Source organism: Halyomorpha halys, unplaced genomic scaffold, assembly GCF_000696795.3.
Source record: "Halyomorpha halys isolate HHAL.00 unplaced genomic scaffold, Hhal_1.1 Scaffold257.1, whole genome shotgun sequence".
Taxonomy (NCBI): domain Eukaryota; kingdom Metazoa; phylum Arthropoda; class Insecta; order Hemiptera; family Pentatomidae; genus Halyomorpha; species Halyomorpha halys.
In genome coordinates, this window is record NW_027104967.1 from 1,557,620 (window position 1) to 1,580,658 (window position 23,039).

At 29.0% G+C, this 23,039-nt stretch overlaps 1 protein-coding gene across 2 annotated transcripts in view; it reads left to right on the plus strand.

The window, feature by feature from the left end:
• The window catches only part of mv (lysosomal-trafficking regulator mauve), a 113,559-nt gene that overhangs the window by 62,917 nt on the left and 27,603 nt on the right, over positions 1–23,039 (plus strand). For both annotated transcript variants that reach the window (XM_014419987.3, XM_014419988.3), the window contains exons 3-18: positions 3,864–4,023; positions 4,190–6,455; positions 7,205–7,321; positions 7,902–8,044; positions 8,597–8,719; positions 9,408–9,547; positions 11,435–11,598; positions 12,625–12,734; positions 14,872–15,031; positions 15,123–15,269; positions 16,351–16,485; positions 17,806–17,957; positions 19,402–19,515; positions 19,959–20,189; positions 22,229–22,304; positions 22,563–22,735. In XM_014419987.3, coding sequence (XP_014275473.1) covers positions 3,864–4,023; positions 4,190–6,455; positions 7,205–7,321; positions 7,902–8,044; positions 8,597–8,719; positions 9,408–9,547; positions 11,435–11,598; positions 12,625–12,734; positions 14,872–15,031; positions 15,123–15,269; positions 16,351–16,485; positions 17,806–17,957; positions 19,402–19,515; positions 19,959–20,189; positions 22,229–22,304; positions 22,563–22,735 — 4,411 coding nt within the window. The remainder of the gene's footprint in view (positions 1–3,863; positions 4,024–4,189; positions 6,456–7,204; positions 7,322–7,901; positions 8,045–8,596; positions 8,720–9,407; positions 9,548–11,434; positions 11,599–12,624; positions 12,735–14,871; positions 15,032–15,122; positions 15,270–16,350; positions 16,486–17,805; positions 17,958–19,401; positions 19,516–19,958; positions 20,190–22,228; positions 22,305–22,562; positions 22,736–23,039) is intronic.

Sequence of the window (23,039 nt, forward strand, 5' to 3'; positions counted from 1 at the left end):
ATATAATTTCAGTTAGTTAGAAATAGTTTTGATTTTTTATAATAATATTAAAAGATATTGAAAAATTATTTTCAATGTGTTTTCTTATTTTAAATTAATATGCTGTTTGAATTACTGTTTATTGTCTAACGCGACTCCTGAGTATTTTATGGATTTTGCAAGCGGGATAGGAGTAACATTTTAAACAATGTTCCATGGAAGTATAGGCCGTCGTTTTGTGAGAATTGTAGCTTCTGCTTTATCAATATTTAGATGTAACCCAGTTTTTTTAAGGCACTTTTATAATATTTTAAAGCTTATTGTGTCAGTTCGGTAAGATGAGAAGTATAATGCCGTATCATAGGCCAAAGTTGACCGTTTTAACGCTTTTGAATTTCGGATAGTCATTTATGAATACATCTCATAATATTGGCACTTAACGATTCATTAATCAAAATTAATGACCAACAGCCTTTCACACCTGAAACAAGGCTTCGAGAAACCCCATATTTTCAATTCTTAAAGGTCAAATAGCTCGACCAAGCTTCAAAAAAGGGCTGGTCATAAAAAGGTGCAACCGGTTCGTCCGCATCGCCTCTCGCTCTAAAAATAGAAAATAATTAAAACTGAGGTGACAGTTCTGTCTTACATTTCACAGATAAGGCAAGATTGGGTTGATATAGGTTGGAGGGAGGGAGGTAAACATACAAAATAGTACCTTGATGATATAAGAGGTCTCGCATCAGCTCTAGTCTCAAAGCTCAGATTTCAAACATGCTTGATTATGTATAAGGTCTTGGTGGATCGTCAAAAGGATGTCACATTTGTCTAGCTTGATCGTATACCGTTTCATGGCCGTAGGCAGGATTTCATACATATATGTGTATACATATATATATAGTCCATTCTGGAACGTTTTGTAAATGAAAGATATGTAACTCCAATCCAAAAAACATTCTCTTTTTCCGTTTCCCCCATTATTTTTAGAGATAAATATATGACGAAGAATTGTGCTCATTGAATCTTGTGTGGTTGTGATCTTGTGATCCTTGAAGATGTCTACCCAGCAGTGTTACCTTCCTAATTATAACGTGTTTCCAGAAATAAATCATCTATTAAATAAGTTCACTATTTTCCTTCTTTTTTTTCCTTGGGCCTCAAAAATCATGGGGGTAGCCACGACACTCACACAAAGATGTATTATATCGTATACATTTATACCTTAGTAAACCGTCACTCTCGCCCTCGGATAGAACATTTCATAACTTGACTATTGGACTGCGTTGAAATCTCAAGGAGAGATAGTACTCCAAAAATAATTAGAAAAGAATCGGTAGGACCCACCATTTTCTCAATCCGATAGACCCTTTTCTCATCTTACTTTTAATACATTCATTTATAACGAGTAATTGTCTATGTCCGACGACGTTACAATCTCAAGGAGAAATCTATACACTAATTGTAATTAAAAACAATAGGGCAGTCTTTGAAAAAATTTACTTATATCAAGCAACATTCTAAAACTATAAATATAATATATTTACAAATCATTTAAAAAGTAAAATTAATTATAAGATTCATAGAAACTAACACCGTTGCACCCTAAATTAAATTGTTTCAGAAACTTTCATATTAGATAATACTAGGTGCTAGATTACACTACTGAAGTTTGTTTTTGTTTTATCTTAATTGTTCTTTTTTTTTTTTTTTTACTTCTTCAATAGTGTGGCCCCAGAAAGTTTACACCTGGTAATCTTATCTACCTCCTCATATTATCACTAGCTGCTGGGGACTGTTGGAGCCAACAAGTCATAAACTAATTTAAAGGTTTGATTACAGTCGCTGATTTCGAGCCTTCTATTTTCTCCTCGACCTCCACAACCTTGTACTTTGTTCCCTGCTGGTGAGACCCCGATTGCGTATCTTGATCAAGGACTTGTTTGTTGTTCGATTATTTCTTGAGGGAAAGTAAGGTGATAGTTACGGTTTGCGTGAATTAACAATCGTGAGGAATATCAATTTTACGTTACTAAACATGTCCTCTTGTATTCGCCGAAGCAATGATCTACCTGTTTGATCGGTCTTCAATAAAAGGAATCAGTTCTTTTATCAGTAGAGATACTGCAGGTATGAGATAAGAGAAAGTGGGTTGTTGATAGGTAACTAAGGACTGCTAGCGCTGCCTCCCGTTATCACTTGTAAACCAACAATATTTTTGTGGCGGCAGAAATTAAAGGGTTTTGAATTATTATTATTATAAATTTGAATTGCATAAATATAAAAGTGTATATAGAGGTTAATAGTATCTAATATTTTCTAATGTGATTGTATATTGGACTAGATAATAGAGGTTTAAAGATTAAATGAAGAGATAGAAGTTATGAAGGTTTTTCCTTTAAAAGAATGCAAAGAGTATAAGATTTTAAACCCGTTACAAATTAAATATTGAAGATTGTTTATTTTTTATCATTATCATCTATATATAAGACTATTTAAATAGATGTAGAAATATATAATGTTGATATGGACACAAATACTGTGCCAACTATTACCTCTCCAAGTATTCAGTCATCAATTATATGCTTGTATCTTTCTACTTCACATTATTGACTAATGCTTGTCTAAGTTTTTTTTTTACTCCCTTTGGTTTATGGTTTTAAGTCCTTTTATTTTATCAAAAATTCTTTTTCTTTTACCACAAAGTTCTCCTTCGGTTTTCCTATTTACTCTATGTCAATTACTACTCCTCATTTGTTATCATATCTTTAATCTCTCTAGTAGCTGAAGATTAAGAACATATCTTCTTTCTTAATCTGGGTCAAATTTCCTTTGTTAGGTCTCTTGATATGCTGCTCTGATTTTCATTGTTGATATTTATTTCATTAAGATAATAGTTTCTGTATGAACTAAACAATGTTAGTTCCTAAGGGGGCATCGGATTACTACGTATGCAAGAATGTTTCTTCCTATATTATGGGATAGTTCTGAATTTCAAGAGGATGAATTATGGCAAGTACACTAAAATGCCACTGAATGGAATACTTCTTTTGCTCTAAATGGATTATTATCTTCCCTCGATTTAATCTAACAAGATTTTTCTTAGCAGTTCTGTTTAATTTCTGTCTCCTAGTTCTTTATATCCATTTAAAATCATTTCCACTTAGAAATTACAACAGAAAATCTAAGTCCACCTTCCAATTGAGTAGCTATTTTAGTGAAATTATGAACTAAGATTGTTAATATAATTCTGCATTAATATGTATCCATTCTGATTGTGTTTTGCTCTACATTTTAAGTAAATTATTTGAAACATACATTTGCTGTAATCTGATTCTAATCCAAGAAATAACTGGTCTTATATTCTTCGTTCTTGAATTTTTATTTTGCTTAAAAACATTATTTTGACTTCAGTTTTCAATAAATTCTATAATCCATCTTCGAATTTTCTATTACTACAAGATACATCTTTATTATTATTTATGTTATTTCTTAATTTTCCTTTCACCATAAATAAATTACACTTTTCAAGCAGAGGCTTTGGTTATTTATGCTATTTTCTCCCTTCTTCTATCATTTTTACCTTCTCATTGCTCTGCAGACAATATTTGCTTGAAATTTATCATGTTTTTCCATGGTACATAGGTGTTATTTTAAGAATTATTTATGTAAAAGGGATCTATCTTTTATTTAGATCAATTACTGTACCTATTGGGGATTTTTTTTAGCGTTTGTATTTTTATCTGATTATTTCTTTGTATTATCCTTATTAACAATATTTATAAATAACTAAAGTAGTTATCATCAAATAAAAATTATGTATTGATTTGATGGTTGATGCCTCAAAGTTACTTGAACATTAAATCAACATTTTTTTTTTTCCATAGCTATAACGTAGCAGCACTAATTGCGAATGAAATAGTAGCAGATATAAAAGCAATATGCGCACAACAGACGGATGCGGAGGACTTGGGTCCTTTAAGGGAACACCTACTGTCGGGAAGAGGCTGGAGGGGTCTTGCACTTCTTCACGCGATTGGTCTACAGGTAAGTTTTGTTAATTGAATAAAATATTTTTATCAACATACCACTAATGCAACAAATTTACAAAACCAGCTGACTATGAGTTATATTTGGTTTAACCTGAATCTAAATAAAAAAAAATTTTTTTCCTCTATTTTTTAAACAATAAATACATTTAATTTTTTTTTAGGAGGTAACTTGTGGTGTGGATCTAGCTGGACTGTTGATTTCTGCATACAATATCGTAGATGGCAAAGAAACAAAAGAAAGAAATCCGTATGTAGTAGAAAAGTCAGTTCCAGCAATTGAGCAAGTATGTCGTTTTCGCATACCAGTACGGCATAAACCACGTTCATTTTCTCATTCAAGTGGTATAGAGGGAAGTCCCCCATCTAGAAGGATAAGTTCTTCATCTTCTGTCCACACGAAAAGATCTCTAGTCAAACAGGAAAGACAGAAAAATTCCTCTGAATCAGATGGACTTGAAAATGAAATTCATAAGTCAACAATCTCTGTAAAAATACGCCTCGACCCAATGGACTTTGATTACTTTACATCTATAGTGAGAAGTGATGATGATGAGAAAAAGAATAGTTCATCTTATAAACCTGGTGTTTTGAAAAAGAAACCAAAGAAATTATTGCCTCAAGATTTCAAGGATGAATGCATATCAAAAGTTTTTCATCAAGGAATGAGTTTTATCCAATTTCGTTGCCTAGCCATTGAACTCCTACGTTCTTTGTGTCAGTCAGAATCTTCTTCGATGACTGTGTCCGTTCAGTCTTTTAATTTTTCTTTAGAACATTTATGCACTTTGCAGTTTAGTTTAGCTACAAACAATGATAAAGATCATGTAGAAGTTAAATATGCTATGACAAGACTTTTTCTTTCGGCTCTCGATAAAGTTATTCTCAATCAAGAATCAATGAATTCAATTGTTCAGAAAGGAGCTTTACCCATGATGCTACGTTTACTGGAGGATGGAATCATCAAATCTCAGTGCAACAAAGATGATTGCACTCTATCTCAAGATTTTATATTTGGAGTTATCTATGCTGTTATTAACTTCATGCATAGTTTACTCCTCCAATACAATGCCCCTGATAAGTCTATGTTTTTTTTAGGGCATTTTCAACAGTTTTTAAACAGCAATAATGGGCGTATTGTTGATAAAACTGTGATGTGCATTTTAAAATCTAGGAGTATAGATGAAAAAATCGCACTGAATAGAGTGAAAAAAATAATTGGTCTTCTTAGTGAACTAATTTTATGTTTGAAACAAACAAGAACAAAGCTTGTTCATTTAAGGAATTGCAAAAAGTTGAAGCATAAGAATTGTTGTTATCCCACTGTTTCTCATCATCATGATAATCTCTTCGGAAGCATTTATACAAATACTATTTTACCCTCCCCTAGTGCTACTGAAATGAATTGTACAATAACTACACTTTTTATGATTTTCACAAGGTTTTTATCTGAAAAAACTGGCAAGGAAGTTGCAATCAGAACGATGCAAGCCATGATGCAATGTGGAACTTGCTGTTGTTTTCCTGCTCCAATGTTGATTTCGAGAATCCTTCATGTAATTCAGCAGGCCGATAGTAGAGTACGAAATATGGGGTTGTATTTGTTAGAAAAAACTATTTATAGAGAAGTTGGAGCCATTGATTTTGTTACCATGTGCACTGTTTGTATAAATGTTGAAGAAAAGGACAAAACTTTGACTGAAATCACAAAGCACCGTTGGGCTTGTCTTGAAGCATTTCAAGATTTGTTACTTTCTTCGAACTATAAGGTAGCTTTTACAATTGGTTCACACTTATTAAGAGTTACACCTAGATGTAGTTTTCAAGTGCAAAGAGAGATGTTCTTTGGTGTTTTTTACCCAGTTTTCATAACTACAAAGAAACATTACCTATCTTCAAGTTCTGAAAAAGATAAATTTACAATCCAGCTGTGTTTATCTGCTTTTACGAATCTTCTAAACAGAATGAGATTTTCTGAAGAATTTATTGAAAGGAACGCTGTTGCACATATATTTGAACTTATAAAAGATAGAAATTTTATAGAACTGTGTTGTTTGGTATTAGAAATTTTAATAATTGTCCATGTTTGGAAACTAGAAAAGGATGGAGTTTTCGATATTTTGGAAGAAAATATTTTAGAATTAAAAACTCTCCTGGAATATGTAACAGAGTCTACAAACGCATTTCTTGAAAAGCTTCAACTGAATTCAAAGAAAGATGAAAATAGTGAATATTACTTTCAAAATGAAGAGGATTTAGAAGAGTACATTAAAATTTTAGAAAACTTAAATTATTTTTGGAAGAGTTGGATGAATCTTTGCCTCTATAGCCCTCAAGTTCAAGTTTATTTCAATCGTCATTTGAGCTTAAGTTGTTTTACGCTCCTTTCATTTCTCCTTCAAAATTTTTCTAGAACCATAAAAATGAAAGGTAGGAATGATATTTTTCAAGTTATCACTTTTTTTTATTACAAATTATGATTGCTTTTTAGTTTAATTTGCAATAAATTAGAATTACATTATATATCTATATATATATGTGTGTGTGTTTCTGTGTGGGACAGGAATTTCTTTTAATGCTATATTCATGTGCTAATGCTAATTATAAAATAAACGGCATAAAAATGGTATTTAGATGCTGATTATATTATTAACAATTAAATTATTAAATTGGCTATTGAAAGGACTTTTAGAACAAAGTATTTGGGCTTCATTTTATTTTATTTTTTAAACTTATTACTTGATTTATAGGTTTTAATCATATTCTTGAATAGTTTGATATGTATTACTGCAGAATGATGTTATAGATTTTTTTAACTCCTTATTGATATTAACATTAAGTAAAATTTCTTCAAAATTTTAGGATTAATTTTATTAAATATGATCATTTAATAGTTATAAATAGTTAACCATTTCTGTCAAAAGTTAATTTATCATAAAATAAAGATTTTTATTGACAATTTAAAATTCCATATACAAAAATTATTCAGTGTTTTTCAAAATTTAGATTTTTTAGTATCAATTAGGTTTTACAAATCAACCTTTTCAATAGAATTTTGACTTATCGATGCAGTGTAACAATTAAAAAAATATAATTTTTCAATATTAGATATAAACTTTTGTGTTTTTAATTTTATATATTAAATTTTCATTTCTAAATTTTTAAATGATTTTTATTAGACCACTCAGGAAAGGAAGTTCTTATGGATAAGGTTAACATTTTGAATCAACTACATTTAAAAATTATGGAGTCCTTAATAGTTTTAACTGTGGAATCACCTTACTCTGGAAATCCAGGTAAATGCTTCTTTTTTTTTAAAATTTTTTTTTGTCCATAAAGTGTTAGCAATATAGCTTAACTTATTTTAGATTATTTTTTCAGTATCAATTATTAGCTATGATTAACAACACCATCAGTTAATTTATCACTTTATTTTTTCTTTTTTTATTGATGATATTATATATTGATTAGCCTTCTGAGACTAAACGATCTCTGTTACAATTCTGGCTTGGTATATTTAATTTTTTTTTAACACAAAGTTGGTGGGCTTTGTCAAGATGGATGTAATGATTTGGTAGACACTTTCTGTTTCCATAAATCCCTTTAAAAAAACCTTTAAGTGAATAATCAACTATTGGAGGACTGAACTATTTTTATATTTATGTGAATATTATTACTATTAAAAGTATTATAGGTATACCATAATTGGCCCTGTCTGATTGTAGTTCAAATCTTTTGTAATTTAAAAAACTAAATAATTTGACCTGTTTGTTCCTTCTATTCTATTTAACTTCCATTCATATATCCTACATAGTTGGCTGGTTAATGAATTGGAACTATCTATATGTCACTTTACATTTCCTGTTAAAATTATAGGTGGTGTTTATAATCTGAAGGAGAAATTAAAAAAAGTTGTAGAAGGAGGTGTTGGCCTTCGTGCTGTTTGTGATCTGCTTATTAGAAGTGCTGGTGCTACTGCCAGCAAAAAGACGATGGTACCGACCCACCCTATGCCTAAGGTAGATTTACTCCTCATAATTTAATTGAATTTTAGTTATTTAACCAATATCATAAAAAAATAAAATAAATAATAATAATGAATAAATTTATAGACATAGTGATTATTTCAATTTGATTTTTTTTTTTTTTTTTTTCAATTCAAGTTATTTGATTTCGTTTGTAAGAAAGATAATCTAATTGTTTAAAAAAATAAAATAAAAAATTATGATGGCAGACGTTGAGAATAAAGTACACTTCTATCATAAGTATATTCTAAAATCACTTTTATATGTTGATAGCTTTTCTTAAGGCTAGGTTGTTTCTTTTATCAACCATAATGCCAAAAGTGCATAGTTTTAAGATCTAACACTATGTAGATGTGCATTGAAACTTTGCAGTATTGTTACTTGGATTTTCATATAATTTTAGCATAATTTTATCTTTCACAAATCTGACTAACTTTAATCTTTATTTTACACCCTTACCAAGGAATAATGGTGGTGACAAAACTGACTTTTTCTATTGATAAAGTATTTTTCATTTGATGTATATTGTTATTGTTAACTTTTCAGTTGGAAAGTTTTGAAGTCAGCCTTGCGAATTCATTAGAAGAATGTCATTCTGAATCTTCTATTGAAAACTCAGCTGATGAAGGGTATGATGCTGATGTTGATGCTCCACATCGTAAAATACAAGTAATTATTATTATATTTCATATTTCCTAAGAAAATAGTTATTTTCTTACCTAACTAGAAAAAAAAATTATATCTGGTTTTCTTATTTCTTAACCTGAGTTTGATTTAATGATATGTGTTGTCCTAAGACAGGGATCTTCAGAGTGGTTAATTATCTGTAGGGTCGATGTATCCCAATGCTATTCTATAGCAAATTTATTTATAGCAATGTATTATAATAAGCAGTCTTTGTTTAGAATTCCCGGGATTATATAATAATATTGCAAGTTTAGTTAATGCATTTTAAAAAATGTTTGGCATCGTCTGGCATATATAGAATATTTTGTAAGTTTAAATTGATTCTTTCTACCTTCAGGTTCAAATTTTGTTACATTTATTTCATGATTTATTAATTAATAACCGTTGTTGATTTGTTATCACTCAACTCTTTTAATAACTCTATAACTCTTAACTTTTTACATATCTATGCAAAAATTGTCAATTTACTGTTAAAGTTATATTATTACATAGGTGAATTCAATATCAATTTATTTTATATTAATTAAAGTATTCATTATAGTCAATTGTGGCCATATAAATGATTATTCACATTTATTAATTATGCATTTTTTTTTATTTCATAACTTTGTATAAAAACTTATTTTAAATAAAAAATTATCTTATTTTTCTCTTCTTTGAAATTTATAAGGAAAAAGAAAGTAGCAGCTTTAAAGGAAGTCTCCCTCCGAGTAGGAAAATATCAACTGTTTTCGGAGAAAGGCGTATTAGTCAGGTGACCCATCCAGAGCTATGTCATCTTGCACTTCATCTAATTGTTCACTTATATAGGTTTGTTAAGTGTAATGTTTCAAAATTAAACTGAGCCATGTTGTATTTATATTGTTGAATCTATTGTAATGTTTCTAGACCCATTATAAGCACTAAGCTTGTGAACAGCCATATATGAACAAGTAATTTATATTTATAATATTGGATGAGGAACAAAAACAAAGCATAATGTTTCATAAATTAAGAGTGTTGAAATGAAATTGAACTGAAAACAGTTTTCAAAGGAGGTTTTTAATTTCTTGTCCTGATTAAGGCATGAAACAGTATGAGTTATTGACAAAACAATTTGTTTTTATCAAAACTTTTTTGGGATTTCCAAATAACATTATATGAATTTATTAAACAAATCAGTTTGTATAACTGAAAACTCCAATATGTTTTGTTTTAATGAAATAAACATAGGGTTGGGAAAAAATTAATTTTGATTTTTTCGTGTAAAATAAAATTGAATTTTTTTTTACAAAAAATTAACTTAATCAGTCAAATATTCTGTTTGATGACCTATAGCCATATTTCTGGTTACTTTATGATTCCAAGCTCTTCTGTTCCTTATAAGAAAAACTCAATCCAAAATCAACATGACTTGAGATCATTATTACTGAAATGTTGATCATCTAAAAAGTTTTTTACATTTAGATATTAATGATATTCCGATAGTGCAACATGAGAGAGTATATGGAAGGTGTGTCATCACTTTCCAACCAAGACCAACTAATTTTTTAGCTACACCTAAATGTATTGTGGCTAATCGGTCGGATATCTTCACTATCTTGGTCGTGTCCTGGCGTCTTTTCGCTGCTTCGATCATCCAGGCTCGTTGTGGGTGAAATGTAAGAGACCGTTCGCAGGTAAGATATGTGTCTCTTCAATAAGGGCTGACCAGCAAGTTCCCAATCTTTTGTGGTGGTAGGGTCAGCCAGGTCCTGGCTTGCATGCCACAATAGACAATTTTAGGCTGCTACAAATTGATGGTGTCTTTGTGGTCTTCTGGTGTACACTGCTAAGGGAGACATTAAAAATGAGACCCCTGACCCCAACTTTATACTTATCAAAAAAAAAAATCCCCCAAAAATGGATTTTTAAATTCACTATTACTATCTATTTGTGCAAACTAAAAGTACTTTTTTGCCAACCCTATAAATCTGTTACTGAGTTATTTCTCTGTCAGAGAAATGTATCTAACAAAATAAATATATTAGTTACTGACACAAAAGTGTAATAGGAGATACATTTTTAGGAATAGTTACATTTGTGTGCCTCTAAGCCCTTGTATATTAAGATAAACAATGATCATGATTTTCTAAAACTTAATTTTGTTTTTCTATACAAAATGGCTAATTCTTTATTTACTAATTACTTTAGTGACTTGTGTCACTACTCAATTAATTCATTTTTCAAGAGGCTGAATGAATCCTGTTCCAGGGCCAAGCCCCTTGAAACAAATCTCAAGGGTACAACTTATTGAGCCCAACATTATGGTCACATCACATGTTCTCATGCTAATATTAATATTAAACTAAAATTACTATTAGTATTATTTTTTCTACATCTGTCGATCTTTATCCAACTTGATATATTCCATTCTTTCAAGAAAACTTAAGATTATATTATGTAGAATTAATTTACAATTAATCTTTCACTTATTGTCTTTTTGAATATTTAATTATTGATATTTAATATTATTTTATGTATTTTTGGGCACTTGAAATTCATTATTTATGAGTTGAAGATATTTTAAAAAGTTTATTAACAATTTTTGAGGTAGTTATGCTACTTCTAAGAAACTTTCAGTATTTGTGCTATGAATTATATATTTCTTAAAATAAAATACTTTACTTGAGTATTACTGGCTTTATATTACGACTAAGAAAATGTTGTTTATTTCAGAGATGAAAAATGGTACAAGGAAGCAATTTATAGCTTACATAAACTCAGTTCCGTCCTCAGGGATAATCAAGAAAATTCTCTTTTGCTATCTGAGTCTGGATTCACATTGAAGCTTTTAAATCAATTTTCTGATCTTCTCTCCGTCGATAGCCCTGATAAGTATGGTTAGTCAAGTAACTTGTTTATTTTCATCTCTTCTTTTAAATTATGGAAAAAAAAAAATAGTGCTAGACTAGACCTGTTAACATTTATATTAGCTGTAGTAACATTTGTTGAAAGATCTGTGGATATGCATAATGGATTAGTACCAATATTTCTGTTCATTTTTCGTGATTTGTTTATTATAAAGCAATTATTAGTGACACTCTGTAAAGAAATTTAAAATTGTTATCTTTTGTGAAATTTTTAATATTCAAAGTTTCAACAATGATAAGGAATTGGGAATTAGTTAGTTTAAGATTTATTCATCTGAAAAATGACTAAATTTTTAGTCAAAATATTTAATCACAAATTAAATTGTATTTAAAATGAATAAAATTTTATCCAATCAAACAAGCAACTAACAAATCCGTCTTAATTTTTAGTCATTGTTATCAAACTAAAATTTCAATTGGATAAAAATTTTACGCAATAAAAATTGATTTTTTTAATACATAATAGTGCAATATTTTCCTCTAATTAAAGCTACAAAGAAATACAAAATATGGATTTTCTTCATGCTTTGATCTCTGAGTAAATTATAATTATTTTTTTCTGGGTAAAGATAGTTAAGAAGAATTTGTACAATCAAAATAACTGTAATTGAGGACAGTGGTGGGACCTTTGGAAAAATAATGTTTCCAGATAGCTTTCAAGGAAGTACTTTCATGATTTGTATTGCAGGAAAATGTGTACACATTCAAAGAACCTGAATGTTTCACTCTAAACACATAATGGGTCCTGTCATTTATTTTTAAGGCCCCTATTGTTTTACAATGTGTGTTTTAGAGGCTAATTCACATATTTATAATTAATAGAATATTGCCTTCATGGCCACCTAATATAAGCAGGAAGAGTAATCTTAGTGACTTTTAGCATATTGCTATTAATTGTGGTGTATAGGATAAGTGATATTAAATATTGTTTAATTTGTATTACAAATACAGTTTTATTTCTTATAAAGTGTTTATATGTTAGTTAATTATTTTCAGAATTACAGCAAGCAGTTCTTGAGTTATTCGGGTACCTTGCTAGATATTGTATTCAGCCTCAAGAAATGGCCATATTTATAAAGTACTTTATCAGCGACAAACCACCATTGGTAAAAATTGTGTATTTTATACATTATATATATATTTAATGTTACGCTTTAAAAGTATTTTGTAATTTTCTTAATTATGATTTACTTCTTAAAAAATAATTTTTATTTAACTTAAGCGTGGTAATGGGTTCATTAACCAGTTCTAACTGTTTGTATGCAACTTAAACCTTAAAAATAAATATTACATATCTCATAGAAATCTCCAGAAAATGCAATTTTCTACTTCGAAAAAATAAAATAAGAGGGTATATATTTTATACCTCACACTGGTGCTAAGTACATTTCCATTAACTTTACCAACAATGCAATTAGAGGTTCTCCCTTTTAGGAAAAACAACTTTTCAATAAAGTTTTCTAAAAGAGAGAATCTTTTAATAACTTTAATAATAATCATATTCTTTATTTATTCTGGAATTGATCCCTTTAGAATAATATATAGAGGTAAAAATTAAGCTTTAAAGCCTTAGAGTACAGTACAAAAAAAAAAAAATGAAAGTATAGAACATCATAAAATATAATGAATTTGAAAAGATAAAAATAAACAACAATAATTAACATAAAAGAATGTATAAAATATAAACAGAACAAATAAAATAAAACCATATTATAACTTTACGTATAAATTCGGAATCTGTTCACTCAAAAAAATTATTAAAAAGTTGTATTTTTCCTAAAAGAGATTAAATACCTTTAATTGTATTTTTCGTAAAGCTAGTGGAAATGTACTTAGCACCACTGTCAATTTTTTCCTAGTTGTTATGCTAGATTCATTTCTGGATTGAATAGTGCAAATTTCATGCTTTTCCTAGCACTGAAAGTGATTTAAAATTTATATTCAATTAGTAGTATGATATAAACGGAATACAAGACTTTTGCCCCTTCTCTTCTACTTTTTTCATTTATAATAACTTTTTTTTTTTCCATTTCATAATTTTTCTGCCTTAGACCAAGGAATGTCATGTTTTTTTTATTACCAATGTGTTTTTTATAATTCGGAAATATATGAAAAAAATTGTTCATTTTACTTTTTATCCTCTCTTGAAAATTTGTGTTTTTTTTTACCATAAGGTTCCTTTTTCTTCAAATAACTTTACCTATCAGCTTGAAATGTTGTCCTGATACAGTTTGCAACATTTTAGAGCTACTGAATGAAGAGATTTTCAAACATTGTAGTTGTTCAAATTTAAAAGTTAGATTGCAGCACAATTAAAATTTGTAATTTAGAAGATCGATGGCAGCATAATTCAAACCAAAAAATGTCAACTTCAATCAACAAAATATTGTTTAGTAGTTCATATTTTTTTATTAATAAAAAATCCTTCATTAAGTAGATGGTATTTATCAGAAATAAAGTGCATACTAAATTTCATTTGAATGGCTTCCACCACTTTTGAAAACAAGGGACCTTTGTTAACATAGTCAAAGAAATTCATTTGTGATTCCCTTAACAAGAATTAAGTTTTTTGTTTGGAATTATTTCATTTAATAATTATCAGTTAAAAACTGAATTATAAATATAAGAAGATGGTCAGGGTTGCGGTAAAAAAAAAAGACTTCTTATATTTAAATTTTTGCAGTCAACTATATATACATATATATATGAATTATAAATCATTTTTTTTTTAAATTTAATCAAATTATTGTCTTATCAAAAGATATTACTAAGATCTATAAATGTAGAATTTCAAGGCAGAGTACAAACTGAAAAATGAATGGAAGTTATATATATACATATATGTATATGTAGTTGACCGTAAAACTTAAATATAAGAAGATAGTCAGGGTTGCAGTAAAAAAAAAAAAAGAACAAATAGTTTATAACTATTTTAATGTTCGATGTTTTGCCCCACTTTGCAGGGCTGTTCAAAGCGAAAGGTTGAACACAACCTGTGTTCAACCTTTCGCTTTAAACAGCCCTGATGAAGCCCTGCAAAGTGGGGCAAAACATCGGACATTAAAATAGTTATAAACTATTTGTTCTTTTTTTTACCGCAACCCTGACCATCTTCTTATATGGAAGTTATATATGATTTCTTTTTCTTTTTTTTTTTTTTACTTCAATTCAGTAATATCCTTCACAGTTAATTTTTGTTTATTGTTCTGTTATAATGATTGCTTACATTTTTTTTGTTTTTAGAAACAATTGCTTCCTTGCCTTATTAAGTTATTGAGCAATAACGGCCTACAACCCAGACATACTATTAATTTCCCTAAAGATTATTCCGATTTGAATGTGGTGTCTTCAACACCAGCCCACAAGCTTGGTTTAACGCTTCATCAGCAACACATGTCATTAGGTATGGTTGTATACCTTTATTACTTTATATCCTTATCATTAAATGATTAAATATGTTGTCTGTTCTGATTAGCAACTTTTTATGTTTTCAGGTTTGACTAGTTGCTGGTCGAGAGCTGCTATCATGTTGCCTTTAAATGCTGAACTTGGTTGGGCTATGTGGGTTCAGGGTTTTTCCTTATCCTTATGGATGCGAATTAATCCTTCATCGGTGCCTTATTCTTTAGAAGAAAGTGACTGTAAGAGACTTTTAAATATTAAATGATTATTTTCAAATTATAATTTTTATTAATTATGATCTTTTTTTATTCACAAAAACCAAACTAGAAAAGATTCTATTTGGAAAAAAAAAAAGTTCTTTTTAATTAAAGAAAAAACTCAATTTGATAAGAAAAAAACAAACATCATGAAAGGCAATTTATTTTTTAAGGTGAACTTTCCCAACTTAGTTTTATTGAGAAAAAAAAAACACAGTTTTATTTACCATCAAAATTTGGTTTGATCTCTTACCCCTGAAAAAAAATAATAAAATCAAGAAATATCGATTGACATAAATTAAAACACATTTTTTAACATTCATATTTTTCTATTTCTACAACTATGTCTTCGAATTTGGATATTCAAATGTAAATTCTATTATATATGATCTAATAAAACTGGCCTGTAACCCCTAACTATCTCTGTGTAGTTTACAAAAATATATATATTTATAAAACCTAAACAAAATAAGTTTTTCGAATAACTCAAAAACTGTACATCTCCTGGAATATATTTATTACCCATGATTTTAAAAAATACATTGATTCTCTACAAAATAAAAGTAATAATCTAAATCTCAGGAATATTAGCAAAGATGCAGTGAATTGGTTCATCTTAATTTTTAAATATTCTTTGCAAGTTCTCATGGATTCCATTTTATATCAATCTCTCTTACAGTAATCTTGCTCACTGACTTATTTATTAATGTACTTCATAACTGACCATGCCTATGATGCTAGAATTATTAATGGGGATTCTTATGCTGTAGATGTATAGTAAGGCTGAGGTTCAAGAAAATTAGACTCTTAGTAGTTTATAAAAAAAAATTCTAAATAGAGAGGTGATGCAAACCTTCCTGAGGACAGGACTCCTGATTAGTTATAGAGAATTAGTTATATAAATTATTGGTAATATAGAAGTTTTTGTGAAATTTGTGTATATTTTTCAAAATCTACTTACTGGGAAATTTATGATTGTTAAAAATATGAAAGTAATTGATGAACTGTAAGCAACAAATTTATTATTTAATACATGACTTTATCCCTCTATCTCTCTCTTTAGGCTATGCAGAAAGTACAAGCTCCGAGAGTGGCCATAGTTCTGGTTTAGATGATATTAATATTGAACATCTTATTCATATTATATCAATTGGATATGAAGCGTTGGTGCTGGAGTTTTGGGCAGATGGACAGAGAGGTAATGGTTCATTTCATTTGCTTTTATATTGAATAGATGGACAAAACACAACAATATACCCGGTTTAACAAAATATTAGTTTTATTTAATGTAGTTTTCTGCATGTTGAAAAAAAAAAAGAATGTTTAAAATGAATTAGTGCTGGTAAAGTGGTTGTAATTTAAATATCCTGTTCTAATTTGATAAGTTTTGTATTCATGCAGGAAATGAAAAAATTTATATCCTCAAAATGTTCTTACAAAATGAATTTTCATTTGCATTTTATGTTTTATGTATTACGAAACAAATTGGTTCCATTTCTGTCTTTCTGTAGTTAAATTTGTATTGAAGCATTTGTAATCAATGGAAATATTTGTCCGATTTTTATATTTTCAAGGATTGTGCGGGTTAGTACATAGTTGGCACCATATCAGTTTTATTAGATTCCATCCTCTAATTTCATTTACACATGCGTAAACATATTTTCATTGGTAAACCTGTATTTCAAAAGTAGCTCAACTGATATGACCTAAATTTGGAGGAAAGTTTTAAAAATAATCTATTATCAATTTTATCAGATAGCATCCAAAACTTTTGCTAACACAAGCCAGATTGTGTTTTCCTTGACTCACCTATATTTTGAAAAGGTTTAAAGTTCGAGGAAATTTGAAGATTAGTGTTGACATGGTCTATTATAAATTTTAGCAAATTCCATTCTCTATTTAAGCATTAAGATGTGTATATATATTTTTCTTGACATTTTTACATTTAAAAATAGTGCCCGATTTTAATCAAAGTTGGAGATTAGTTGGAGCATGGTCTAATATACATTTTATCAAATTTGATCAACTAATTTAGTTTATCTATGCGAAAAAAAAATTTCCTGGAAATACCACTTTATTCTCAAAAGTCAGATCACCAAATTAACCTTGATAATTAAGAGATATACATTAAAAGGATAATTAATATAAAATGCAATTTTATTGAAAAAAAAAATAAGGGATTAACAAAATATGAGATAAAAATAGTGAGGAAGCTATATGTATGTACTAAACATACTTATTATTATTTGTTTTGTTTTCCTGTTTCTGGTTTAATATATATTTTTTTAAGATTGTTTCCATAGTCTAAAGATTATTATCAAGTTTAGCTTAGTTATAAGCTAATATTTTATTTTTTTACATTAGTCCTAAACTATTACAAAAATTAGTAATTATCTAGATTTAGTAGTGTCATCTAATTAATTATCTGGCTTATTCTAATGCACTTAATGTTCTTGTTTTGTACATAGAACACACTTTTTTTTAGTTTATTTTTTTTACATATATTTTGGTTTTCCAGAACTTCTGCATATTAGACTGACAAGACCAGATGGTTCAAAGTATGAAGTTCTGTCCGAAGCCTCGTTGGAAGGAAGGCTCCCTCCTTTAACTTGGCATCATCTAGCCATTTCGGTTCACGATTCTGTTCACGGTGGAAAAGTTATTATAGAGGTTGCTGTTTTGTTATTAATAATGTTATTATTATTATGTAATAAAAGTATTCATCAACCCATTTTCATCCTTGTAGCTATATTGTCCCTATGTTTATTCTTCAGTTAATTTAGAAAGTTTAATAATATTTCTTACATTCTTTTTAAAAACTAAATTGTTTTTAAGAAAATAGTTAATCAAAACAGAATGTTGATTTGTCAATATAGAATTAATAAATGCAAAAATATTTATAATTTTAATTTTACTGAGGAATGTCATATATTCGTGAAATTTAAATGGTTTGTTTGATGGTTCATCATTTTTTTTTTGGAATTAGGAAAATGTTTGTACTCTTGCTCCTCAATTATTTCTTTGTCATTTTTGGATTGAGTAAAAATCTTCAAAAATAAGTTTTGATACAAAAAAAAAAATTATAATTCAGTTTGTGACATTGTCCATTGATTGGTATAGAAAGTAGGAAGGAATTGTTATGATAAGTATTTATTTATCAAGTATTATTGTAAGACTTATTCCAAGATGATTTTTGGCTATTATCAGTCTAACGGACGTAGTGGAAAAAACTGTTTTCCATTTTCTTGATTTTCAGAATTCTTAAAATAAATTTATAATTAATGCCAAAATAAATTATAATAGTTATGAATTATTATTGGCAATAATAAGTATTAATATCTATTAAATTGAAAAGAACTAAATAAAAAATAAGAATATTTTGTTATTCATTAACGAATGTGTAAAAGTGGGATTTGTTTCATGTTATCAGAAAATAAATTCTGTTTGTTACATTTTGAAAAATCAATCCTAAGCTAATACACAGCAGAAACAACCTTATCACAAAAATCAATCATTTTACACATTCAGCATGTTTCGAGGAATGTATTTTCTGATATAACATAACATACATCTGTAAAATCAGCTTTATTTAATGGTTTCTCTTAATATACCCATTTTTAAAGTTTTTGTGATTTTTTAATAGTCAAAAGTTAATTTGAAAAAATTGGATATACCTTATAATGACCTCGAATATAATAACATATTGGCTATAGTGACAAATGTTTCTAGACCCGTGATTTTCAGACCCTTATTCAATTTGTTTTTATTAATGCATATTTCAACTGCATTTCTAGTGGCTGATTGTCAAATAAAGTCATTATCCAAATAAAGCAATTTAGTAGTATTTGGTAAGAATAATTGATTTTGAAAAAAATCCTATTTTACATTTACATGATGTGTATATTGATTGGTTATAATGACCAAATATGCCTGGACCCTTGGAAGTCATAAACAATATTCAGTGTATATGTAAACTTAGGTGTGTTATGTAGGTTTTCTGATTTTGATATGATCAAATTTTTAAATAAAGGCAATAATTTATTTTTGTCCTTTTATCCTTAATTGAAATGAAAAATACTATATTTTTTAATTTAATTGATTTTTTTTTCTCTAGGTTACCCTAATCATAGATGGTTGGTGTGAAATTCAAGTTCCTCTTTCTTTTAAAGGATTACTTGTAAGAAAGTCAAGGCCTACATTAGTTGCAATAGGAGACACAAAACAAAAGGTTTACTACCCTTTAACAGAATAGATAGATATTAAAAAAATAATGTGAACTATAATTGTGTCCTGATTTTAATTTTTAAGTTATAATTTATGTGTTGATTCCAACAAGAAAATTCAAAATGTATCAATTAGTATTATATTATTATTTGTATTTATATTTATACTTGCATTGATTATTTCATTGAAACAATTTGGGTAATACATACTTAATATATTTATGATTAAACATCTTTAATTCAGCTTTTGTCGTTTTTTGATGTTTTCTTACAAATTAATGATATCACATACTTAAAACAATAAGTTTGGTTTTGTTGTTCTGACAACTCTATCATCTAGAACGTTTCTGTTGTAATAACAAAAGTAGGTCTGATTAAAACTATTTTAGGAATTATCAATGATAACGTTAAATAATTAACGATTAAAATGAACTTTATATTTTTTTAGCTTGCATGCTCTTGGGACCTTGGTGGTCTCTTGATGTTCCGACGCCCTGTATTAGAAAAGTCTAATGCTATTTGGCTGACTGCGCTTGGTCCTAACATAAGTACGGTTACACAAGCGAGGGTTGGAAATCCCAAACCTTTGTGGCAGAAAGTGTTCAGTCCTCGGACTCTAACAGCTGGATTACAGTGGACCACACTTTTGGAAAACCAAACAATGATTAAGGATTTGCAGGTTTGCAATTATTTATTAAAATGAATCATAATTTATCTACTATATATGCAATAATTGACTGCAGTAATTAAGCTAGGAGGTAATATAACATTGAAAATTTTAAAAAACAAAACTTTTAAACCATTAAATTTAATATCACAAATGACAATATCAAAATATTTAATTAAACATCTTCCTATACTGTTCATGTTTTATTCTTGAACTGGGAAGTTTATTTGTCATTTATTTTGATGATAAAGTGAAAATAATTCTTTTCTGAACAACTTTTTATTAAAAAAACTTATATTTCACTTAGTATGAAATAACTTTTATTTCAAATAATAATTTTATTTTAAAACAATTTCATTGAAGCATGCTACCTCGTGTGGAAATATGGCTGTGCATAATTAATTAGTTGTTACTCCAATTGAAGATGTGAGGTATTCTACATGAGAAGGCCTCTACAATTCATGTATGATAGATTAGGTTGGCTCACAAGGAGTTGAATTGACAGAATGATTGACGTATTTTATGTATTTTCACCATAAATCCTTCTAGGATAGAAATTTCACTCTACAAGGAATTAGCTTAAGGTTGTGAAGGTGCTGGAAAGTCCTACAAGTATTTGTTGTAGGTCTTTGGAGGATGGTAACTCCATTCTGTAAGATATGCGCTTATAGTCATAAAGGGGTAGCCAGACCTTCAGGCATTTGCTGTAGGTGCTATATAGCACCACGCTGCGACATGTAGGAACAAAATTGTAAACGTACAATGAAAAGGTTCCGTAGATATGAGGTCATAAACATTGTTCTAATACTGTATATATAAAGGGTGTTTTTTTAAGCCCGATAGAACTTGAAATTGTAAAAAATAACACAAAAAATTAAATTGTAATCAAAATTTTTTTTTTATTCGAAAGATCAATACGTGACATTAACATTTGAAAATGATTTCGGGCATATGGGCACCGCGGCTGTTCTTGACGAAGCGCATTCTGGACGTCCAATTTTGGGCCACTTTTTCGAGCACTGCTGGCCATATGTCACGAATAACACGAACAATGCTAGCCTCCAAGGCGTCAATTGTTGCTGGTTTATCAGCATAAACCAGTGACTTCACGTAGCCCCACAGGAAATAATCGAGAGGTGTCAAATCGCACGACCTTGGAGGCCAATTGACAGGTCCATTTCTCGAAATCAACTTATCGCCAAATTTTGATTTCAATAAGTCGATGGTTGCGTTCGCCGTATGGCACGTAGCGCCATCCTGTTGAAACCACATCTCCTCCGGATCAATGTCATCCATATTTTCAAACAAAAAATCATTGATCATGGTGCGGTAACGATCTCCATTGACCGTAACGCGAGCTTAAGGTCCGATGATGCCACCAGCGTGAAAACCGCACCAAACGGTCCATTTTTCTGGATGTAATGGAGTCTGTAGGGTCTCTTGTGGATTGGTCTCACTCCATATGCGGCAATTTTGCTTATTAACAAACCCGTTAAGCCAAAAATGCGCCTCATCGCTGAACACAATTTTGCGATAAAACAACGGGTCAGTTGCCAACTGCTCTAGAGGAACAGCCACGGTGCCCATATGCCCGAAATCATTTTCAAATGTTAATGTCACGTATTGATCTTTCGAATAAAAAAAAAATTTTGATTACAATTTAATTTTTTGTGTTATTTTTTACAATTTCAAGTTCTATCGGGCTTAAAAAAACACCCTATACAATAAGGTTTGAGTCAAATTAAGTAAAGTTTTTTCAGGGACAGTTTACTTTAGTTATTGTTTGTTTTGTTTTTCTAAATAATCTTTAAATTTTATTTAGTTAGATTAGAGCTCTGTTGTCATATACCTACTGATCATGTATATGAAACAAGCACATATATTCCTAATTTATTGCAGGTGACGAAGCTACAAGTCACTGCTAGTATAATATAATTAAATGTCTTGATGAATTACACGAAAAATGAAAATCAAAATAAGATAATAAAATTTAATTATATTTTGTAAGTTGGTTTTTTATTTCAAATAATTATTTTATATTTTCTTTTTAGGATGTTATGCTGCTTAGCTACTGTCCCAAGTTTCCAGAATCAATAAATGTATATCCGCTTGCATCAGCAACTTTAGGTATAAACAAAATTTTATATTAGAAACAAAACTGATATTTTATTTGTTTCAATGACTAATCTGTATTCAAATCATGATAAATATGAATAGCTATTTAATGGTTCTCTACCATTATTGAAGTATCTTTATGATTTATTATAATAGTTGCTACATGATTTTCTTTGTATTAATGTATGGAAATTGTTTAGCTAGCCTGTACAATGAACTTAGTTAATCTTGTTGGTAATGTAGAGTAAATTTATTTGTTTCATGTTACAGGTATTGGAGCTGGCTTCCGTGTAATGACAATAGAACAAAGAAGCAGTCAGTTGGTGCCGATGTCAGTCGGTATTGTTGCTCTCTGTAAGGCATCATCTACAAAACATTGCTCGGTACCAATGGCCATTGACTGTTTAGGTGGTCCAGCTGTATTTTTGTTTCTTTTTGCAAGGGTCAGTTTAATAATAAATATTTCTTTAATTTTTATACTTTATACAATTTTTATATTTTCTAAAAATTTACTTTTATTCTGAAGATGTAATTGTAACCTCTTCCATCATTTAACAAAGAAATATTTTTTTTTTTAATATTAGTCTGATCAGTAGCGCTCCCCCCTACATCAGTAACAAGAACTTACACAAAGACTTACGAACTCCCTACGTACAAACAACCATTAAATCATTATATAAACGGTTTCACGACGCACTTCCAACACACACTAACCCTCTAATTCAAGGACTATCAACACTAGACTTA